Source organism: Bubalus bubalis, chromosome 20 (assembly GCF_019923935.1).
Source record: "Bubalus bubalis isolate 160015118507 breed Murrah chromosome 20, NDDB_SH_1, whole genome shotgun sequence".
NCBI classification, from domain to species: Eukaryota; Metazoa; Chordata; class Mammalia; order Artiodactyla; family Bovidae; genus Bubalus; species Bubalus bubalis.
In genome coordinates this window covers 39,862,356-39,884,234 of record NC_059176.1, presented here as the reverse complement: position 1 = coordinate 39,884,234, position 21,879 = coordinate 39,862,356, and the positions used below count along the sequence as shown (strand labels likewise).

Below are 21,879 nucleotides of genomic sequence, written 5' to 3'. Positions count from 1 at the left end.
GATGTCTACTGCATCACAGTTTGTAAAAAGAAAAAAAGGAACTACTCTTAAAGTGTCTACCATGAGATGAAGGAATAAAAAAGTGATACACAACGAAGCTGTGTAAGGCAGATAAAAAAGTTGCTCAGGAGCTACAGAAATCCATCTGTATAATTTCAGAAAACAATGTTGAAAGAAATAAGTCACAAAAAGGTATGAATATGGTAGGATGAGCATATTAAAAAGTGTCTTCAATTAGAGGTACATATTGAAGTGCTGAAAGCAGAAATGACATGCCTGGTACTTGCTTTAAAATATATCAGGAAAAAAGTTTCAGAGGAGAAGGATAAGAAGAAACAAGATTGGCAAAATGTTAATTGTTAAATTATTGGGTTACAGTTACATACGGGGGTGTCATATGATGCTACTACTTTGAAATTCCGTAACGAAAGTTAAAAGTAACTCAACACACACAGTTATTGTTCTACTTATAAATAAAGTTTGAAAACATACAACGTCAACAGTAAAGTCAAACACGTGAAGGAAGACAACGTGGTGCCCGGGGACAGACAGCTGGGCTCCGCCCTCACGGGAGTCTGTCCCTCCAGCTCACTCCCGGAACACAGCAGGAGTGCACGCGTGGGGAACCCGGCTGGCCAGACTGGGGCCCTGTCCTCGCCACTCCCTGGCTGTGTGGCCTGGGCGAGTCACACATCCCCTCCCTGACCCCAGCGTCTGCATCTGCTGAGGATATAAACGCCCTCCTCACTGAGTGTCAAACATGAGCAGTGGCACAGCGCCTGGCACACAGACCTCAGGAGAAGTTCTGTGGCGACGGCACTGGCTGATTCCGACAGCATGGTTTTTACCTGTCTGAGTAGCTCGGACAAGGCAGGCTGTAGGCACAGGAAGGGAAAGGCCGGTCGGGCTGAGGCAGGGCTTCCCCTGGGGCCAGGGCGGGGCAGGAGAAGCCACGCACAGTGGGGGCGGAAACAGGAGGAGACTGGGCTGAGCGCATTCACAGACTTCTCCTCCTGCCAATATTTCATGAATCTCATTTTTTAGAAACTAGGATATGAAGGTTCTTAATCCAAGATACTTTACAGGCTGCCAGACTCTGTGATTTTCTGAAAAACATATGCAATACTGTGTGTGTGTCCAGCCGCACTTTGGGGCCAAGCGTGTCCGTGGCTTGCGTCAGACCCTCAGTGAGTTCTGAACCACTGGATCAGGTTACCCAAGTGTGCTTCCCTTACAGCAAAGGCCCAGTTACCCACTTAGGGGCTCCTCTGCTTTCAAACTCCCCATGAGTGCAGCTGTACCCATGGGTCTCTGGAGAAGATTCTACTCCTCGGAGGACTGGCTCCTCTTATAGCAAGACTGGCAAGCATCCACGGTGGCACGGTACATGCAAGAAAAGTCTTGAAATGAAAAGACCTGGGCTGAATCCCAGCTCTGTTACTTGATTATGACAGCAAGATTGATGAGCTTACCTGACAAGGACTGACAGTCCTTGTCATGAGCATCGAAGGGGACACAGAGAACCGTGTAAAGTTCTTGGTGAGTAGCCACTATGGTTAAAGGGGGGCTTGAGAAATGGGTCCCTCCCGCACCCCCAGCAGTCGTGAGCTCCTTTACCTGACAAGATGAGGTTTAATGAACGCTTGCTCCGGATGCTCTGGACTCTCAACCTGCAGAGCGTCCTCCAGCAGCTGGGCTATGACATCCCGAGCAGGCCCCTGTTCTTCTGAGCAAACTGGGGTCTTCATTTCTTGGAGCAGTATCAAGTATTTGCTTTCTATCTGGCAGAGCTTGGCTTCCAGGCTAGAATACTGCAGAGAATGTGATAGTTACCTCCGTCCAGACAGACACACGGGAAGAGCAATCCTCAAGTACCTCAAGCCATCAACGAATGACAAGCCCAGAACCACCAGGAAGTGAGCCAGAGACAGACTATATCCCAGGCAAGAGATGAATTTATGCCACAGGCCACTTGTCTTATCTAAACGGTCCACTGGGCCCCCTCTTCCCTCTGGGGGAAGTACTGGTAATAAAGTAATAAGCACAGAAGTACTGGTAATAAGGCTTCTGCATGTCAACACATGAGTTCTGGACAGCGTTGAGGTGAACAGCAGAAACCAGGCCACACACTCATTACTGAGGTCCAGCTGAGCACGGCTTGGCACACAGGCCCCAGGCAGCCACCTTATGGTATTACAATACTTTCCTTGGATGCTGTGACCCAGCACCAGCTCCCACCTGCTACCTTTTCAGACAAATCAACACATCCCTCGAAAACATGCAGGAACAAGGCCTGGGAAGATGCTCTGAGGACTGTTCAAAAGGTATATGAGGCATTTAATAGCTGCTGACACAGTGTCATTGAATTTCATTTGATTATCACTGGAATATCTGTGATGTCTGTACACTTTGCAAAGCCCTCTTTGAAAGTGAAGTGAAAGTGAAAGTCGCTCAGTCGTGTCCTACTCTTTGCGACCCCATGGCCTATACAGTGCATGGAATTCTCCAGGCCAGAATACTGCAGTGGGTAGCCTTTCCCTTCTCCAGGAGATCTTCCCAACCCAGGGATCAAACATGGGTTTGCATCAAACCCGCATTGCTGGCAGATTCTTTACCAGCTGAGCCATAAGGGAAGACCAAGAATACTGGAGTGGGTAGCCTATCCCTTCTCCAGATCTTCCCAACCCAGGGATCAAACATGGGTTTGCATCAAACCCGCATTACAGGAATACTGGAGTGGGTAGCCTATCCCTTCTCCAGCAGATCTTCCTGGCCCAGGAACTGAACTGGGGTCTCCTGCATTGCAGGCGGATTCTTTACCAACTGAGTTATCAGCATCGTCACATCTGACTCTCACACCAACCCTATCAGATTCAGAGAAGGCATCATGCTCACCACCCCCATTTATAGATACGGAACTGACTCACACAACTCAACAGCATAAATCAAAAAATCCAAACAATCTTAATTTGGGGGACCTCAGAACTGTGTCTTTTTTTTCTATAAACTTCATTACACCTGTGAATAAAACCCACATCTCAGGGAGTTTCTATTGTCTTCATCACAAAGTGAAATTAAACAGTGTTATCACTACATTTTAAATATATTTTGGTATCAGTAACCACATCCCTTCAAGCATGGGGGTTGAACTGATTTGAAAGCATGTCCATTTTTGAATTGTTTCTGAATCACATCACTTCCCACCTGAGGACAGAATGTACCCACTCTGACCCACCTTTGCCATCAGATCCCTCTCTCTTCTTTCTGCATTTCTCCGTAGAGCTGCAAGTTCCAAGATTTCCTTATTTAGAAATTTATTTTGGGTTTTGTACCCCTGTAGATTATCCTGTTGGAAAGAAAAAAGTTCATCAACTCACACTGGTTGAATGTTGATTATCCTTTATAATTAATATTTTGCTCCCTTACCAATCAAATAGCCCTTTCTGAAAGTGAAAGTTTCTCAGTTGTGTCTGACTCTTTGCAACCCCATGGACTATACAGTCCATGGAATTCTCCAGGCCAGAATACTGGAGTGGGTAGCCGTTCCCTTCTCCAGGGCGTCTTCCCAACTCAGGAATCGAACCTACATTGCGTCTCCTACATTGCAGGTGGATTCTTTACTAGCTTAGCTACCAGAGAAGCCCAAAGGGGACGCTGTGGCTAGCCCTTTCTAAGTTAGAGCAAGTTCTAAGGAACTGAAAATGATTATGAGGCACTTTTTTTTTTTTATTAGGCACTTTCTGATTAAGCTTTATGGCCACCCTTAGCAGGGGAAGGAAAGTAGGGACCACTGCATAATGAAGGAGATGGGGAAATAAAATTTACTTGATGGTGGTGATTTTTCTCAACTGACCTTAGGAGAAGTAAGTAGGACTTATGTCCTAAATCTATGCAAATATTTTATCTACCCACATTCACTGAGGTGGTACAAAAGGTAATGCCTTGTATTAATCTTGTTATTTAACTAGAGAAACTGAACAAATTTTCTGTCCATTCTCATTTTTACTTATCCAGTTTATGCAGAAAAGGCTATACACATATACAATGTTCTTAACGAAAGAATTACACTTAATAATGAATACCTATAACCTACAATGTATAAGGCACTTAAAGAGATTACGTTCCTCAATTTTTTTTACATTAAAAAATTTCAAACTTATGGAAAAGTTGGAAGAAAAGTACAATAAACACAATATACCCTTCACCTAAATTTGCCAGTTGTTAACTTTTGACACGTTTGCTTTATGTTTTAAAAGAACATCATAAGGACTTTCCTGGTGGTCCAGAGGTTAAGAATCTGCCTGCCAAAACAGGGGACATGGGTTCAATCCCTGGTCCAGGAAGATTCCACATGCCACAGAGCAACTAAGCCTGTGGGCCACAAGGAGAGCCTGCGTGCTCCAGAGCCCACGCACCACAACAGGAGAAGCCACCACAATGAGAAGCCTGCGCACCACAACTAGAGAGTCGCCCTCACTCTCCACAACCAGAGAAGGCCCACGTGCAGCAACCAAGACCCAGCACCGTCAAAAACAAAGAGAACGTCACAAGCTCGCGACAAGTTCACCAGGTCCAACTACAAGTTCAGGTCTGGCAGAAGCAGATGCTGTGTGTTAGCTTCAGCCCTTGACACTCGGAGCCAAGGAAGGGAAAGGCAATCTTTGAGACAATCAGGGCAGTGATTTCTAAATGCTCCCTACAAAATCCAGTCTTCTACAAATGAGTTTGTCCCCTACTGTGTGTGAAGTTCCCGAGGAATCTCTGATCCCTCGCCCTCAGGAGGAGCAAGGGTGGTCAACGACCACCTCGGTCCAAGGCCAAGGCAGTCAAGAAAGGCCCTGACCTCTGTGCTGTCCCAGGACAGAGACCACAGCCCCTCCCCAGAGATGTGTCCAGAGATGCCCACATCTCCAAACTGGGAACCACTGTGGCAGCATACAATTTCCCTTGAAAACACAGAAGAACTGAAAATGTTCCCACAGTCCCTGTAATCGCTAACACTTACAGAGCAGCTAAGCATGGGAGAGACCCTCAATCTCACTTAAACCTCACAACTCTACTCTTTGGCAACTGCTCATCATCTCTGTTTCCTAAATGAAGAGCTGAGTCACAGGGAGGCCGTGCGATGACTAAGTGTGGGTCTGGGAGCCAGGCCTGCTGGGCCCTTGGCCCGGGTGCTTGGCCCCAACTCCCACCTGAGCTCTGATCCGCGTCACACGTTCTCAGTCTCAGCAAGAACATGTGTCGTGACAAGGACTGGAGACAGCCGCTGTCAGACCCTGAAGGAGGTCCACAGACTTCCTTTTCTAATCTAAATCATGACGTTCTCCTTTCTTCTGGTGTCTGGAAGCTCTCGTATTTGGAAACAATGAACAAACATCACCAAAAGGCAGGCTGACTGAAGGAAGGTGAGCTAGAGGGCAACTGAGGAATACACTGCACCGTGATGGGCAGACTGGGCACTACAAGGTGGGTCGGGGGAGCAGGACACGTCTTTGAGTTAAACTTCGTGCTAGAGTCTAAGGAAGTCAGGCACCTCAAGGATTCTTTCTCTAGAATGACGATCACAGCCTTAACTTAGACTCTAGCAGGGGGACTTCCCTGGTGGTCCAGTAGTTAGGAATCTGCCTTCCAATCCATAGCAGAGGGTTCCATCCCTGTAAATGAACTAAGATCCCACATGCCAGGGGGCCACTAAGCCCACACACCACAGCTATTGAGCCCACTCTCTGGAGCCACGAGCTGCAACTGCTGAGCCCACACACTGCAATGAAAGATCTCGCACGCTGCAATTAAGACCTGACGCAGCCAAAAAAATAACGATTAAAATAAAACTCTATGGGATGCCAGGTGTTCTGTGAAGGCTTTACATGGACTACCTCTTTAAACCCTTACAAGACTATGAGGTGAGTGCCATTTCGCAGATGAACACTGAGGCAGAGAGGTGAACCAGCCTGCCTCAGGTCAGAGGTCATCAGTGGTAAGGCTGGGTTTGAATATAGCCAAGTTTGGCTTCAGAGCCCATGCTCAATCTAAACCACCTCACCATACTGGGCCACGCCCCCTTCCTCATTGGTGTTTATTACAGTTGTGATTCTGCTTTTTCCATTTTTGTGCTTTCTAAACTAAACTCTGAGCTCCAGGAGGACAGAGACTGCCTACTTTGTGCAGAGTACAAAGCCCACCACATGGCTGGCTGGCTGGCTGACTGAATGAATGAATGAGTACTAAGCAGGAAAAGCTGTATGTATGAAGATATTCATGGAACAGCAAATCACAGGAAAGAAGAGAGAGGCTGATAAATAATGATGAATCAAAAGGTGAACAATCTGGAATCCCCCCCACACACCTCAGTTCCACTCCCTGGTAAAACGTGCTCCCCTGCAGAGCACCACTCACTGAAGCCTGGAAACCAAACACCCTGGTGCTTCTGTCTAAATACTACAAAAACAGATATGCTTGCAAAACATAAAATTCAGTTTGAGGGACTTCCCTGGTGGTCCAGTGGCTAAGACCCTCCCCTTCCAATGCAGAGGGCCTGGGTTCAATCCCTGGTCAGGGAACCAGGTCCCACATGCTGCAATTCAGAGTTCACAGCAGGCGACTGAAACCCCATGTGCTACAATGAAGGCTGAAGATCCCATGTGCTGCAACTAAGACCTGGCAAACCCAAATAAATAAATAAAAATAATTAATAATTAAAAAATTCAGTTGACCTTAAATAACAGGCTGTAAAAAGGGATGTAAAAAAAGACTCAAAAAATACTGTAAAAAAGGGATGTATATTTAAGGTTGGGTACACTCTAGCTTGCACGTATACACAAAACCAACTTCTACTGGCAACACTAACCAAGACCTTTTTTTTTTTTAACACGGCTATTTTTGTAGCAGTTATAATTATAAAATAAAGAGATTGAGAGCTTTGATGCTGCTGTTGCCCTTTTGGTTTTTCTCACCAATAAATCCTTCTGGCCTCACATTTCTACTGGGGGCTGTCCCTAAGAAGTGGTAACCATGGGAGACCACAAACATACTCCCAAAAAGTCATCTATTATTCCAGAGTTTTACTTTCCATTTAAGAAGTATCTTTAAGGTCCAGGCATGACTATCAGTCAACCAGGCCACTGACAGTGCATGACAGGGACTGCCAGGCATGAAGCAGGCTCAGGAACGATCTCAAAAGTGGCAAACCTTTGCCCTTCAAGGATAAACCGCATTTGGGGGACAAAATATCCTCGGTGCCACATTAACTGCAGCCAGGTGAGGAAGACTTTAGTGGGACCGATAGTTGCAGAACTGGGTGGGGACAGCTGGGGTCTGGATTATACCAAATGCCTCTATCCTAGGGGACACTTCTCCACCTGAAACTTCTCCAAATCGAGAGCCGATGGCAGAAAAACTTCTGGGACCCTCTCGGTGGCCTGGCTGACAGTGGCCCAAGGTTTTTTGGCTCTTCCCTGGGGCTAGGTAGGTTTCTCCACAGGGCAGTTGCCTGCCCCCTGCCTCCCAGCGTTCTCTGTGCTCCTCCTACCTCATCTGCTGGTCACCACCCCAGGTGTGACAGGGAGAGCCACCTCTGGTCAAGAACCAGCCTCCCATCCCCAGGGGCAGCCCAGAGAGGCACACTGGGAGGAGACTCTGCCCTCCCTCCTGGGCATCAGGATGCTCCTGCCTTAGGCGTGGGGGCAACTGACTCTGTGCAGGCCCTTCTCCCAAGTATGCTGGGAGCCAGGGTCTGCTTCTCTACCTGAGCCCACACCAGCTGTCAGGAACGGTGCTCCCTCACCTGGCCTCCACTGTGTGCCAAGGCGGCTGTGCCAGGGATGGTCCATGCACAGAGGAGGCAAGAAACAGCTGCAGGAGGTTACATGGAATAATGAAGCTCTAAGGGTGTATGAATAGAGAAGTCACAGCTGCAAGGGAGGGTAAAGATCTGAAACTGTTCTGAGATATGGCGACATCAACAGACTCAGACTTTCATTTTCCAAGGAAGCTTCTTAGGAAACTAATAGTTCTCTGACTAGAAGTCTTGTGACACTTGTTTTGTTTTGTTTTTTTTAAAAAGGGGGGGCACAGCTGCTCTGCTGTCATGCCGAACTAGCTCACCAAGGCCAGGTGCTTAGTGCCTGCCATCAACGGACAGACTGTTAGCGGATTTGGGGTTTCTTGTTCCCATCAGGAGCCCACGCCCTGCTCTTACTTTCAACCAGTCCAGTTCCAGCTGGTCCCTGCCCGCGGGGACGGCCGCGGGAGAGCCGGGCGTGCAGGTGGGAGAGGACGCGCTGCCCTCACACTCGCTGAGCTGCCGGGAGAGCTTCATGATGACCTCGTCCTTGGCTTGGATGGTCTCCATCAGCATCCCCAGCCGCTCACTGAGCTCACCCACTTTGCTCTTCAGCATCCTCACTTCCTGCTGAAGACTGTCTTTCTCCTGGTTGAACCTCTCCAGCTGGTTGGTGAGGCCCAGAATCTGGTCGTCCTTCTGGTGCAGAAGCCCCAGTGTGTCCTGTGGGACCCCGTCGCAGAGGCGGCTGCTTGTGAAGTACTTGTCATACTGGGAGGACCGCACTGTCTGCTGCAGCAGCCGCACAAGCTCCTGGGAGCCAGGGAAGATGGATCAGGGAGCAGGGATGGGAGGAAAAGCAGAGATCATGACAAGTCTACACGGAGCAACCATTAGAGTTTGAGCAAATGCAGAAATTTAATGGAAATACCTTAATACCCAACTTCCTCTTGAAGGATCTCAAAAAATAGAGAAGGAAAAATATTTGTTCCATAAAGGCTGTCTGCAGAGAACAATGATAGGAAGCAGGAAATGGTGGACAGCCAGACTGCAATTAGCAATGGTTCCCAGTGAACATTCATCCACATTAAAACATCTGAGCTCTAAGTTCACTGATCTGCTGAGGAATTAAGTATAATTAGGTGTGATCAGCTCAAAAAAAAGCGGCTGTTTAACAGGATGTGGAAACTCTTAAAAACTGTTCACAGGGCTTCGGCTGGAATTACGCTCAAAGAGAGTGGGTGAGGTGCAGACAACACCCTCCCCAACTCACTCTGAGGGTCTTCACTCTCCTCAGAATTTCAAGTATCTATGAATAAACGATCAAGCAGAGCAGCAGTGGCCATGGCAACACAGAACTCTTAGGGGAAAAGCACCTTCTGGGAAATAACAGAGTCAGAGAAACAAGCAAGCTGGGTTTTTCTCCTCCAGTCCCTGGCCTGCTGATGTGAGATAAGATACAAATGTTGAGGAAGGAGAATTACCTTCTGACTGGCTAAGTCTTTTCTTAACCTTTCTAGCTCTTCCTGCTGGTTCCGGACAAGCAGCTGCATCTCAGAGGCCGGCTTGCTGGCGCTGCCACTGCCCGATGGCACTTCGGGTGAAGGGTCACCAATACTGTGACGATTTTTGTATGATCCAATCATTTCTTTCAAAGGGCGCTTTCCTTTATAGGGAATACGTCCAAAATCAAAGGGAAATCCTGAGCCAGTTATTCCTACATTAAAAAAAAAAAGCTTGTTTTAAGTTCAGCCCCAATCTTCCTTCTGGAAATTCCAGTAAAATACATTAAAATACATTAATATCATCATCTAAGGAGTTCTGCATGCATCACTGTGCTCCTACCTTGTTCCTGATAACAACCAAACTTAGAACCAAAGATGATCTTTCACATGATCACTTTTAAGGAAAACTTTCTCTATTTGATGGCTCAATTTTTGCATTGAAAGAGAAAGTGTTAGTCACTCAGTTGTGTCTGACTCTTTGTGACTCTTTGTGACCCCATGGACTATAGCCCACCAGGCTCCTCTGTCCATGGAATTCTCCAGGCAAGAATACTGGAGTGGGGGTTGCCGTTTCCTTCTCCAGGGGTTTCCTGCATTGCAGACAGACTCTTTATCAACTGAGCCACCAGGGAAGCTAAGAAAGTTTTCCCTGACTAGAAACTGAACCTGGGCTGCGGTGGTGAAAGTGCTGGACTCAAGCCACTAAATCACAGGGGAGGTTTAATGTTTAATGCTCAATTTTTGCATTAAGACAGGTGAAAAAAAAGTTAGACTGTACATCAGTACTAATGAGGAATTTATAACAAAACTGTACTATACCTCAATGTTAAGTTTGTTTCTCATAAGACCCGTTCTAAGCCTATATGTTCACATCATCATTTTCCAATTTCAGGTACTTTGAGGACCAAAGAGAACAGAAACAGACCAGGGAAAACCCTGGTTGCTCCAAGTTCCTACAGCATCAGCATCCTGAGCACAAAGTATCCCTTCCCCTGGGCACCTCAGTGAGGACAGGGCCGACATCTACAAGGTTAGCAGGCAGGACTTAGAGATATACTAGGGATCCCTGGCTGCTTGCTTTCTGCTCAACTGCATTTACTAAAAAAGAAAAAAAACCCCACAAAAATCCCCAGTTTATGTTTTCTTAATTGTAAATCCATTTTATTCTCTTTCTTAAAAATACTGAGATAGACAAATAAATTTTAGTGTAGATGGATTTGAATATATATTAAAAATGTAAAGAGGAGACACAGGAGTACATACTATACAGATTCCATTTATATAAATTTAGAAAGCAGGCAAAACAAAATCGACGATGTCAGGAGTCAGGAGGGTGATTGTGGTGTGGAGGGAGTGGGAAGGTGATGCAGGGACGCGAAGGGGTCTGGGGATGGGGCTGGCCCGTGGCACTGTGCTGTTTCTTCAGTTAAGTGCTGGCTACATGGATATGTTCACTTTGCAAAAATCCATCAAGCTATACATTTCTGACTAGAGGGCTTTTCTGCACGTATAAAGATTAGCTTGCTGCTGCTGTGGTTGTCCAGTCATTAAGCTGTTTCCAACTCTTTGGGACACCATTGACTGTAGCCCGTCAGGCTCCTTTGTCCTTGCGATTTCACAGGCAAGAATACTGGAGTGGGTTGTCATTTCCTTCACTAGGGTATCTTCCTGACCCAGGGATCAAACCTGCATCTCCTACATTATAGGCAGATTCTTTACCGCTGAGCCACCGGGGAAGCCCATGGAGATTAGTTTATCTCCCATGAATAACGTGGACAAGAAGCTGGTGGGCTTGATTCCTGATTCACAGGAAATACCCATGAATCAACAAGATAAAAATCAGAGACATCTTTGTCTCTCTGGGTCTTTCACATGGGCTGCCTCTCAAAGGGTCAGGGGCTGAGCAGAGACTAAGAAGGCACTGCCCTCCAGCAGTGCTGGCAGTTCGTGCCTTGATCGAGTCACTAAGCTTCACTGATTCTTCCTTTCCAGTCTTCTACTGTGCATCCTTCCAGTTCATCCCTAGAGTCTCTAGGGGAAATCAGAACCAACAATATTCACCTTCAACAATCCAAATCCCCAGCCCCAATCCCTGTTCCTCCAGGAGGCTTTCCCAGTTCACAAGGATCCCCTCTGCTGGGTGCCCCCCTAGCTGTGCCACACACTGGGTCACAAGGCATGCTCAGCTTGGCCATATCTTCACCACGTCGCACCGGACCACAGGCTTCCATGTGACCATCCTGCAGATCACAAGTGAACTCCCCACCAAAGCAAGTCACGGTGGTCCTTTTCCAGGGGACAGAAAAATATTTCCTTTAGTGAACATGTGCTCTCAGTAAAGATTTCCTAAAACTCTGCCTCCTATTCCTGCCAGCCCATGCCAGAAGCGAGCACATGGAAGAATTTCAAAATTATGTATTCCTATTTTTACATTTAAAACATTGATATTCCCTCAATGGATCCACGGCTGTGGGACCATGAAAGGCTGCTTAACAAAATGCTGATGGAGAAGTGTATGAATGAGTCAGACTGACACCTTAAATCCTGGTGGACCTTAGTATCACAGGAAGAGGGAAAACCAGATATTACATCTTCCAGATGTGATTCAACAAGAAATAAACAACACCTCCAGCCCCTACTCCACCCCAAAATATACTCTAGTCATAATTTAAAGTCAACCCTGAATCTGTGCAGGCCTCTGCTCTAGCGACCAGTGTATACAGGAAATACTATGTACAGTGTATACAGGAAATACTGTGTATAGTGTATACAGGAAATATTGTGTACAGTGTAAACAGCGTATGAGCAAATACAGGGATGGAGGAGCCTGTTACATGACCTTACAGAAATACAATCATCAAAATCCAGAATGTGGGCAATTCCTCAGCATGAAGACTCTGTTTCTTCAACAAGCAGAGCAAGGTAAATGGAAGACAAAAAGAAAACAGAGAGCTGTTCAGCCTGAAAGAGACCTAAAAAGACACACAACTAAACACACCTGGGGGCCCTGTTAGCGCCTCATTTACTCAGGCCAACTGCAAGAATTACAGAACAACTGGGGAAGAAGACAAGCAGGACTTACCGTAGCTGTATTTAGGTTTAATGCGGAAGCTATGGTTCTTTTAAAGAATCATCTCTTAGATATACATACTAAAATGTTTACAGATGCAGTGGATTAATATCTAGAATTTACTTTAAAATAACCCAGCTGGTGCTAGATGCCAGGAGGGGCAGGAGCTCAGAGAAGAAAGAAGCCAAAGCTGTGGAATATGACACTACATTTTCTACTTTTGTGTGCATTAACACATTTCTAGAAATAGAAAGTTTTCTTTTTTTTTTTTTTAATCAGTATTTCCGTAAAGAGCACCACTGACTTCTGGATTTCCCATTTCCTGAAAAAGTCTCAGAAGCACAGGACAGGACATTTATTTATTTCTTGTGACATCTCCTTTTTAAGCTTTCATATTTTGTTTCCCAGAGAGAACACAGCTCCCACTGGGCCTCAGCTCCTAGTGATACCTGTGACCGAAGGGTCTCCCACGGCGTCAGGGGTTAACAGATGGCAGAGGCGGGAGCGACAGACAACAGGGGCCACGTCCATACCTTTGTTGCCTTCAGGGACCTGCTTCTTCCTTTCTTCCTGCACCATGGACTCCTCCAGTTCCTTAGGGCTTGGCTCTAGAAGCTCCCACTCTTCATTGGTGTAAAACACACTCCTCCGACTATCATTATGCCCTCTCCCAGGACGGAAAGAAGACATTGAATTTCTATTGGGAAAAACAAAATGTTTAACTTTTTAAAAAATGGCAAAGCAAAATGTAATGTCATATATGGGCATGAATTTAAGCAAACTCCAGGAGATACTGAAGGACAGGGAAGCCTGACATGCTACAGTCCATGGGGTAGCAAAGAGTCAGACACGACTTAGTGACTGAACAACAGCAACAACAAATATCACATATATACACGATAGGCAAAAACTAAAATACGATTATAGCAAATGTTGGTGAGGATATGGAGAAATGAGAACTCTCATACACTGCTGGCGGCACGTATAAATTGGAACTATTACCAGGGAGAACAATTCAGCAACAAACAGATAAACTGAAGAGGTTTTCACCCTAAGGCCCAACGACTCAGCATGAAATTCTTCAGCGTGCACAAGCAGACACAAGCAGGAACACCCACTGCAGCACTGCTCACATGAGCAAAACCCCAAACAACCTACACATCTACTGACCAGAGGATAAACGAACTGGAGCGTATTCATACCACCAAACGCTATACGTCACAAAGCAAATGTGCTCATTCAACAAATACTAATTAAGTGCCTACTACGTGCCAGGCACTACATGCTTGGGATTTGCTAGTGAACAAATGTTCTGGTCCTTGTGGAATGTACATGCTATCTAAGATTACATGAAGCATATGGACAAATATTCTTTAAATGCTGAATGAGAAAAGAAAGAAAACAGAAGCACGACATGATTCATGTTATTTTTTTAATTTCAAGATACTACTACTAATAGACATCATTATACATACATATGTAGCAAAACTTTAAAAGTCCGCATAAGAATGATAATTATCAAATACAGAATACTGGTTACTTCCATAAAAGGCAAGAGAAGAATGAGATCGTGGAGACAAGAGAGGGTTTGAACCGTATCTGTAATGTTTTAATTTGTGCTTTTAAAAGTGCACCAGAAATATAACAATGTTACATAGTTTGGTAGTGGCTACCCAGGTAGTCAACTCACTACAATCTACACTTGTCTGTGTGCTAAAATTATTTCATTAAAACTTCTAAAAACTAGGTTGGGATTTCTACTTCCAGTAAAGATGGACTAAGAGGAACTAGATTTATAGTCATCTGAAACAACTGATAAACTGAACAAAACAGAGGAAACAATGATTTTCAGACACTGGACATCAGGCTGCACAGGGCAGTGGCCCCTGAGCGGTGGAACACAAACAAGGCAGGCCCTTCCCCTGTCCAAGGATAGTGCCTAGAGACTTCCAGGCCACAGGGCTGGCAGGGGGAACGCAGGGGTAGCTCTGCCATGAATTGATAAGACAGAGATGGGACTCCCAAGACAGGTGGAGTTCAGAGGGCTACAGAAATGTCAGAGGGTTCCTAGGTCTCCAGCTGAGTAGTATCAGGCTTGTGTGTAAAAAAGTTACTTGCAAATGGGGAAAGAACTCCCTACAGGAGCAGAGACTATCCCTGAGGCTCACACAGAGCCAGGAATACTGTAAAGCCCCACCAGCCAGAGTGGACTCCCCTGCAGCATCAGGTTGAGTACTCAGAAAAAGGTTACTGACATTATCCCTGAACTAAAGGCTGTTCTTATATTACCTAAAAAGCTTAAACGTGAACTTCTGAAGTTTTAAACTGTTTCTGAATAATTAAGCTACATTCCAGAACAAAGCTTAAGAATATATGTAGTACTTCCCTGGTGGTCCAGTGGTTAAGAATCCACCTGCCAAGGCAGGGGACATGGGTGCGATCCCTGGTCTGGGAAGAGCCCACATGCCAAGGGGCAACAAAGCCTGTGCGCCACAACCACTGAGCCCGAGAGCCTAGAGCCTGTGTTCTGCAGCGAGAGAAGCCACCACGAGAAGCCTGCGCACCACAACTAGAGAGGAGTCCCCGCTCGCTGCAGCCAGAGAAAGCCCACACACAACAACGAAGGCCCAGCACAGCCAAACTAAATAAATAAACAAAAGACACGTGTATGTAGGAACACATACACCAAAAAACCGAGCACTCAGGTAAAACTCGTAATACTGACATTCAATAAAAAAAATGATCAGGCCTGCAAAGAAGTGGGAAAATAGAACTCATTTTCAGGAGAAAAATCAATAAACAGACTCAGAAATGACAAGTAAGAAAATTAGTAGAAAATAATTTCAAAAGTTATTAAAACTGCTTCCCCATGTTTGAGAAGCTAGAAGAAAAGCTAAACAGTTAAATAGAGATATGAAAGATGTTTAAAAAATTCAAATCAAAACTTCTAGAGATAGAGGAAAACATAAGCAGAACACTCTGTGACATAAATTGCAGCAATGTTTTTTAGGTCTGCTTCCTACAGTAATGGTAACAAAAGCAAAAATAAACAAATGGAACATAATTAAACTTAAAAGGCTTTGCACAGCAAAGGAAACCATACACAAAATGAAAAGACAACTTACAGAATGGGAGAAAATATTTGCAAAAAATGAAACTGACAAGAGATTAACTTCCAAAATATACAAACAGCTTACAGTTCATACAGCTCAGTATTTTTAAAACAACAACACAAACAGAAAAATGGGCAGAAGACCTAAATAAGATATTTCTCCAAAGAAGGCATACAGATGGCCAACAGGCACATGAAGAGAGGCTCAACACTGCTAATTATTAGAGAAATGCAAATCAAAACCACAATGAGGTATGACCTCACACCAGTCAGAATGGCCATCAACAACAAGTCTATAGATAACAAATGCTGGAGAGGCTACAGACAGAAAGGAACCCTCCTTCACTGTTGATAGGAACGTAAATTGGTGCAGCCACTATGGGAAACAGCATGTAAGCTTCTTCAAACACTGAAACTAAAGTGACCATATGATCCAGCAATCCCATCCCAGGGCATATATCCAGAAAACATGAAAACTCGAGTTCAAAAGATACATGTACCCCAGTGCTCACTGCAGCACTGTTAACAATAGCCAAGGCACGGAAGCAGCCTGCTAAATGCCTTTCAAGAGATGAACGGATAATGAAGATGTGGTGTGTATATACATATACACATCCACACACACACATACACGGGGCTTCCCCAGTGGCTCAGTGGTAAAGAATCCACCTGCAATGCAGGAGCCGCAGGAGATGTGGGTTTGATCCCTGGGTCAAGAAGATCCCCTGGAGGAGAACATGGCAACCCACTCCAGTGTTCTTGCCTGGAGAATCCCATGGACAGAGGACCTGGTGGCCTACAGTCCACAGGGCTGCAAACAGTCAGACACAACTGAAGCCACTTAGCACACACATACACATACATACACACACACACTGGAATATTACTCAACCTCCAATAAAAAATACTGTCACTTGCAGCAACATGTCTGGACTTACAGATTATCATACTAAGTGAAGTAAGTCAGACAGAGAAAGACAAACATCATATGATATCACTTAATATGTGGAATCGAAGAAACTAACACAAATGAATTTATCTATAAAACAGAAACAGACCCACAGGCATAGAAAGCAAATTTTCAGTTATCAAAGGGGGAAGGAGGTGGGGAGGGATAAATTAGGAGTTTGGGATTAACATACACATGCTCCTGTATATAGAATAAACAACAAGGACTGACTGTATAGCACAAAGAACTATATTCAGTATCTTGTAATAACCTGTAATAGAAAAGAAACTCAAAAAAGAATATATAACTGAAACACGTAGCTATACACCTGAAACACAACATCATAAATCCATTATACTTTAATTTTTTTTTAATCTGGAGATTTTCTATGATGTCTATGGTGAAAGTATACTTGATGGGATTCATAGCAGACGAGACACCACAGAAGGAAAGGTTAGTGAATGGGATGACAGTGGAGCAGAAACTATCCCAGCAAAACAGAAGAAAGACAAAAGGAAAGAAAGGAAGAAAGTTAGCACGCACGGTACAATGTGAAGCAAGTAATAATGTCAACTGACGTTCAACAAGGGTGCCAAGAAATTCAATGGAGTAAAGACAGTCTTTTCAAAAAGTGGTACTACAATTGGTTATTTGTATGGCGAAAAAATGAACTTCAACCCTTACCTCACATAACACAAAAAAATTAACTTAAAATATATAAACGAGTAAGAATTAAAATTCTAGAAGAAAAGAGGCAAGAAAATATTTGTGATACTGGGTTATGCAAAGATTTCCTATATAGAACACAAAAAACACAATCTGTAAAAGATTAAAATGACAAAATGAACTTTATCAAGATTAAAAATATTTTCTTCTTTGAAAAATATTTGCAAAACCTATATCTGATAAGAGAATTGTATTCAGAAAATACAAAGAACTCTTACAACTCAATAATAAAAGAACAAACAACTCAATTAAAAACTGGATGAAGGACCTGAACAGTCATTTCTCCAAAGATACACAGATGGCCAACAAGCACAGGAAAAGATTCTCAACATTATTAATCAATAGGGAAATGCAACTTAAAACTGAAGCGAACCACACCCACCACAATGGCTAAAAACACTGGTGATGCCAAGTGTTGGGAGGGATGTGCAACCGCTGCAGAGGCCACGTGCTGCTAGTGGGAGCACGGACGGTGCGGCCACGGGAGGACAGCAGGGCTGCTAATGGGAGCACGGACGGTGCGGCCACGGGAGGACAGCAGGGCTGCTAACGGGAGCACGGACGGTGCGGCCACGGGAGGACAGCAGGGCTGCTAATGGGAGCACGGACGGTGCGGCCACGGGAGGACAGCAGGGATGCTAATGGGAGCACTGACGGTACAGCCACGGGAGGACAGCAGGGCTGCTAATGGGAGCACGGATGGTGCGGCCACGGGAGGACAGCAGGGCTGCTAATGGGAGCACGGACGGTGCGGCCACGGGAGGACAGCAGGGCTGCTAATGGGAGCACTGACGGTGCGGCCACGGGAGGACAGCAGGGCTGCTAATGGGAGCACTGACAGTGCGGCCACGGGAGGACAGCAGGGCAGCATCTTCACAAGCTGAATACACACTCAGCTAAAGAGTTCCACAATCCCAATCCCCCATATTTACCCAAAAGAAATGAAAATGTGCCTACACACGGATGTATAACTGCAGCCATGAAATAACAAGATGATTGCTTCTTGGCGGGAGAGCTATGAGAAACCTAGACAGTGTGTTAAAAAGCCAAGATACCATTTTGCTGACCAAAGTTCATATAGTCAAGGCTGTGGTCTTTCCAATAGTCATGTATGCATGTGAGAGCTGGACCATTAAGAAGGCAGAGTGCCAAAGAATTAATGCTTTCAAACTGTGGTGCTGGAGAAGACTCCTGAGTCCCTTGGACAGCAAAGAGATCAAACCAGTCAATCTTAGAGGAAATCAACTCTGAATACTCATTGGAAGGACTGATGATGAAGCTGAAGCTCCAATACTTTGGCCACCTGATGCAAAGAGCTGACTCACTAGAAAAGACCCTGATGCTAGGAAAGATTGAAGTCAGGAGGAGAAGAGGGCAACAAAGGATGAAATGGTTGGATGACATCACCGATTCAACGGACATGAACTTGGGCAGACTCTGTGAGATGGTGAGGGACAGGGAAGTCTGGCGTGTTACAGTTCATGAGGTCACAAAGAGTCGGACGTAATTTGGTGGCTGAACAACTACACGTAGGACTTGGATGTGCATACTCAGAGCAAGCATTATTTATAACAGCCACAAACTGGATATACACCAAAAGTCTATCAATTGGTGAATGCATAACCAAACTGTGATACATCCATACTTACTGCATACTATTCAGCAATGAAAAAAGAAGGAGCTATAAAAACACCCAACAGTACAGATGAGTCTCAAAAAGATGATGCTCATGAAAGAAGACAAATACAAAAGACTACACATAGCATGACTCCATATACACAAAATCCTTAAAAATTTCATACAAAGGGGCATGAGAGAACTTTATAGGGTTGTGGAAATGCTCTATATTTTGATTATAGACGTGTTTACATGACTATGTGTAATTTCTAAACTACATCAGCCTGTACACCTAACATAGGTAAATTATACTTCGGGTAAAGTTATTAAAATAAAGAAAAGGAAGAAATGTGCATCATTCAGAGTTTTCTGAGGCAGATTAAAGGTAAGGGGGGGAGGTAGCTTCATCTCTAGTGTGAATCAGATGATATTCTCATGTAAAACAATCATTTTTTCAATGTTTTACATTTCTGAAAGCATGATTTTATTGCCTTGTTTGAATTTCATCAAAGCACTTTAAGAATTTAGAAGAATGTAGAGAAATTACCTAATACACTTATGTTTCCCTCACTCTACTGAAATTCACAGACAACTGCATAGAGGAATTCCCCAAGAAATTCCCCACTATAACCCAATATGCAATGTTGTGGTAAAGTCCGATTTTATAAAAATTATACCATTGGGGAGAAAGCTATTTCAAAATAGTTGCTCAGAAGAAGAAACTCTCACAAAAACTTAATATAATTTTTCTCATTTCTCTGATACAACTGCTGAGTAGAGGCACCCCTGGACCCTCTACACTGTAAAGTTTCCCTGGCCCTGCTAGAGCCAAGGTCTCACAGCAGCTTTCACTCACATGCCACGTGTTACTTCCATCATCATCTATTTGAGGAGTTAAGTACTTCTTGCCATTTGCCTGAGCCTTAGAACTATGCTACTCAGCTCTGGTCCTTAAAGGGATACAGAAGAAGGACTTAGAGAGCAGGAAAGAACTGAACTTGTCTGGGGAGAGAGAAGAGTGATTTACATGACTTAGGACTTCCCCAGCTTGGCCTTGTCATTCCTACCCTGTCTTGGGGCCCACATGTGCAAACACCATGCTCTCACCTGCGGCCAAGGGACTGAGCCTTGGTTGGGGGAGGTACCATCTGCCAAGCCTTATGTGATGAAGAAATGAGATCAGGCTCAAAACGAAACCCTCTTTCAGCTGAAACACTAATTGCTGCTTTTTGATCTTACGCGGTGAAAGCCAATTCTGTGACTGTGCCACATGGGGGTCAGTAGAGAACACACTTCTCAAGCCACTCTGTCCTCTCCAGTCAGCAGAGGCCTCTGCACAGTCAGTGTCTTGCCAGCGCACTCTTGCGAGTTCACAACCAGCCTAACAGGGTTCTGCTGGCTGATGCTCGGGGCCATTTTCGTTCAGCGCTTGTTCACCTCTGAGCAGAACTTCTGCGTCCTTCCAGGCACCGTACTAGGTGCCTGCTGTTTTGTTCAATAAACACTCAGCTACTCTGATCTGAAAGGTAAAGTCAGGGACCACAGGGCAGCCAAACGTCACCTTGATGGCTGCAGTGTGCAGGCTGAACTTTTACAGACGAACACCAGCAACAATACTGCAAATCAACTGAACTTCAATGAAAGTTAAAAAACAAAAAACCCAAACAGCAGCAACCATATAATTAATAAGGAAACCTCTGTTTCTAGGTTCACATATTTTAATTCGGTTTTTCTACATACAGTTTAAAAGGTTTATCTAAAACGTAATAATTTCAATATTCATTTTGACTCTGATAATCAGCTAGAATTTTACAGGCTGACAGAATGGCTGGAAAAATACATCATCAAATCCTTCAAGAGCTCAAAACTCCACAAACACCCTGCACAACCAAGCTTGGGGCTCTATCATCACCTAGTCTATGGCAGGAAGACAGCTGCAAAAGGAGGGCAGGCTACCTCCGGAGTGCCCAATCAGCTCTATCCCTCCTCACTACAAGCCCCATCAAGAGAAACAAAAAGTAGGGGTGGAGGGGCTCTGACTGGCAACAGCTATCCAATGCTGCAGTGTCTCCTCTTGTACACATCAATTATTCAGAGAGATTCTCACAAGGATATGGAGACATATGTACAAGGACACCAGGACAATGTTATTTGAAATGATTTATTTGGGAAAAGGAGTACATCAAGGCTGTATATCGTCACCCTGTTTATTTAACTTACATGCAGAGTACATCATGAGAAACGCTGGACTGGAAGAAACACAAGCTGGAATCAAGACTGCCGGAAGAAATATCAATAACCTCAGATATGCAGATGACACCACTCTTATGGCAGAAAGTGAAGGGGAACTAAAAAGCCTCTTGATGAAAGTGAAAGTGGAGAGTGAAAAAGTTGGCTTAAAACTCAACATTCAGAAAACGAAGATCATGGCATCCGGTCCCATCACTTCATGGGAAATAGATGGGGAAACAGTGGAAACAGTGTCAGACTTTATTTTTCTGGGCTCCAAAATCACTGCAGATGGTGACTGCAGCCATGAAATTAAAAGACGCTTACTCCTTGGAAGGAAAGTTATGACCAACCTAGATAGCATATTCAAAAGCAGAGACATTGCTTTGCCAACAAAGGTTTGTCTAGTCAAGGCTATGGTTTTTCCTGTGGTCATGTATGGATGTGAGAGTTGGACCGTGAAGAAGGCTGAGCGCCGAAGAATTGATGCTTTTGAACTGTGGTGTTGGAGAAGACTCTTGAGAGTCCCTTGGACTGCAAGGAGATCCAACCAGTCCATTCTGAAGGAGATCAGCCCTGGGATTTCTTTGGAAGGAATGATGCTAAAGCTGAAACTCCAGTACTTTGGCCACCTCATGCGAAGAGTTGACTCATTGGAAAAGATTCTGATGCTGGGAGGGATTGGGGGCAGGAGGAGAAGGGGACGACAGAGGATGAGATGGGTGGATGGCATCACTGACTTGATAGACGTGAGTCTCAGTGAACTCCAGGAGTTGGTGATGGACAGGGAGGCCTGGCGTGCTGCGATTCATGGGGTCGCAAAGAGTCAGATACGACTCAGCGACTGATCTGATCTGATCTTATTTTAAAAAAAAAAAAAAAGCAGAA

At 44.8% G+C, this 21,879-nt stretch overlaps 1 protein-coding gene across 2 annotated transcripts in view; it reads right to left on the bottom strand.

Annotated features, from left to right (window-relative positions):
• TBC1D2B (TBC1 domain family member 2B) overlaps positions 1-21,879 on the bottom strand; it is a 92,632-nt gene that overhangs the window by 19,214 nt on the left and 51,539 nt on the right. For both annotated transcript variants that reach the window (XM_045163783.1, XM_025271172.3), the window contains exons 4-8: positions 12,892-13,055; positions 9,268-9,500; positions 8,201-8,596; positions 3,236-3,346; positions 1,618-1,811 (exon numbers count right to left, since the gene is read on the bottom strand). In XM_045163783.1, the coding sequence (XP_045019718.1) occupies positions 1,618-1,811; positions 3,236-3,346; positions 8,201-8,596; positions 9,268-9,500; positions 12,892-13,055 (1,098 nt within the window). The remainder of the gene's footprint in view (positions 1-1,617; positions 1,812-3,235; positions 3,347-8,200; positions 8,597-9,267; positions 9,501-12,891; positions 13,056-21,879) is intronic.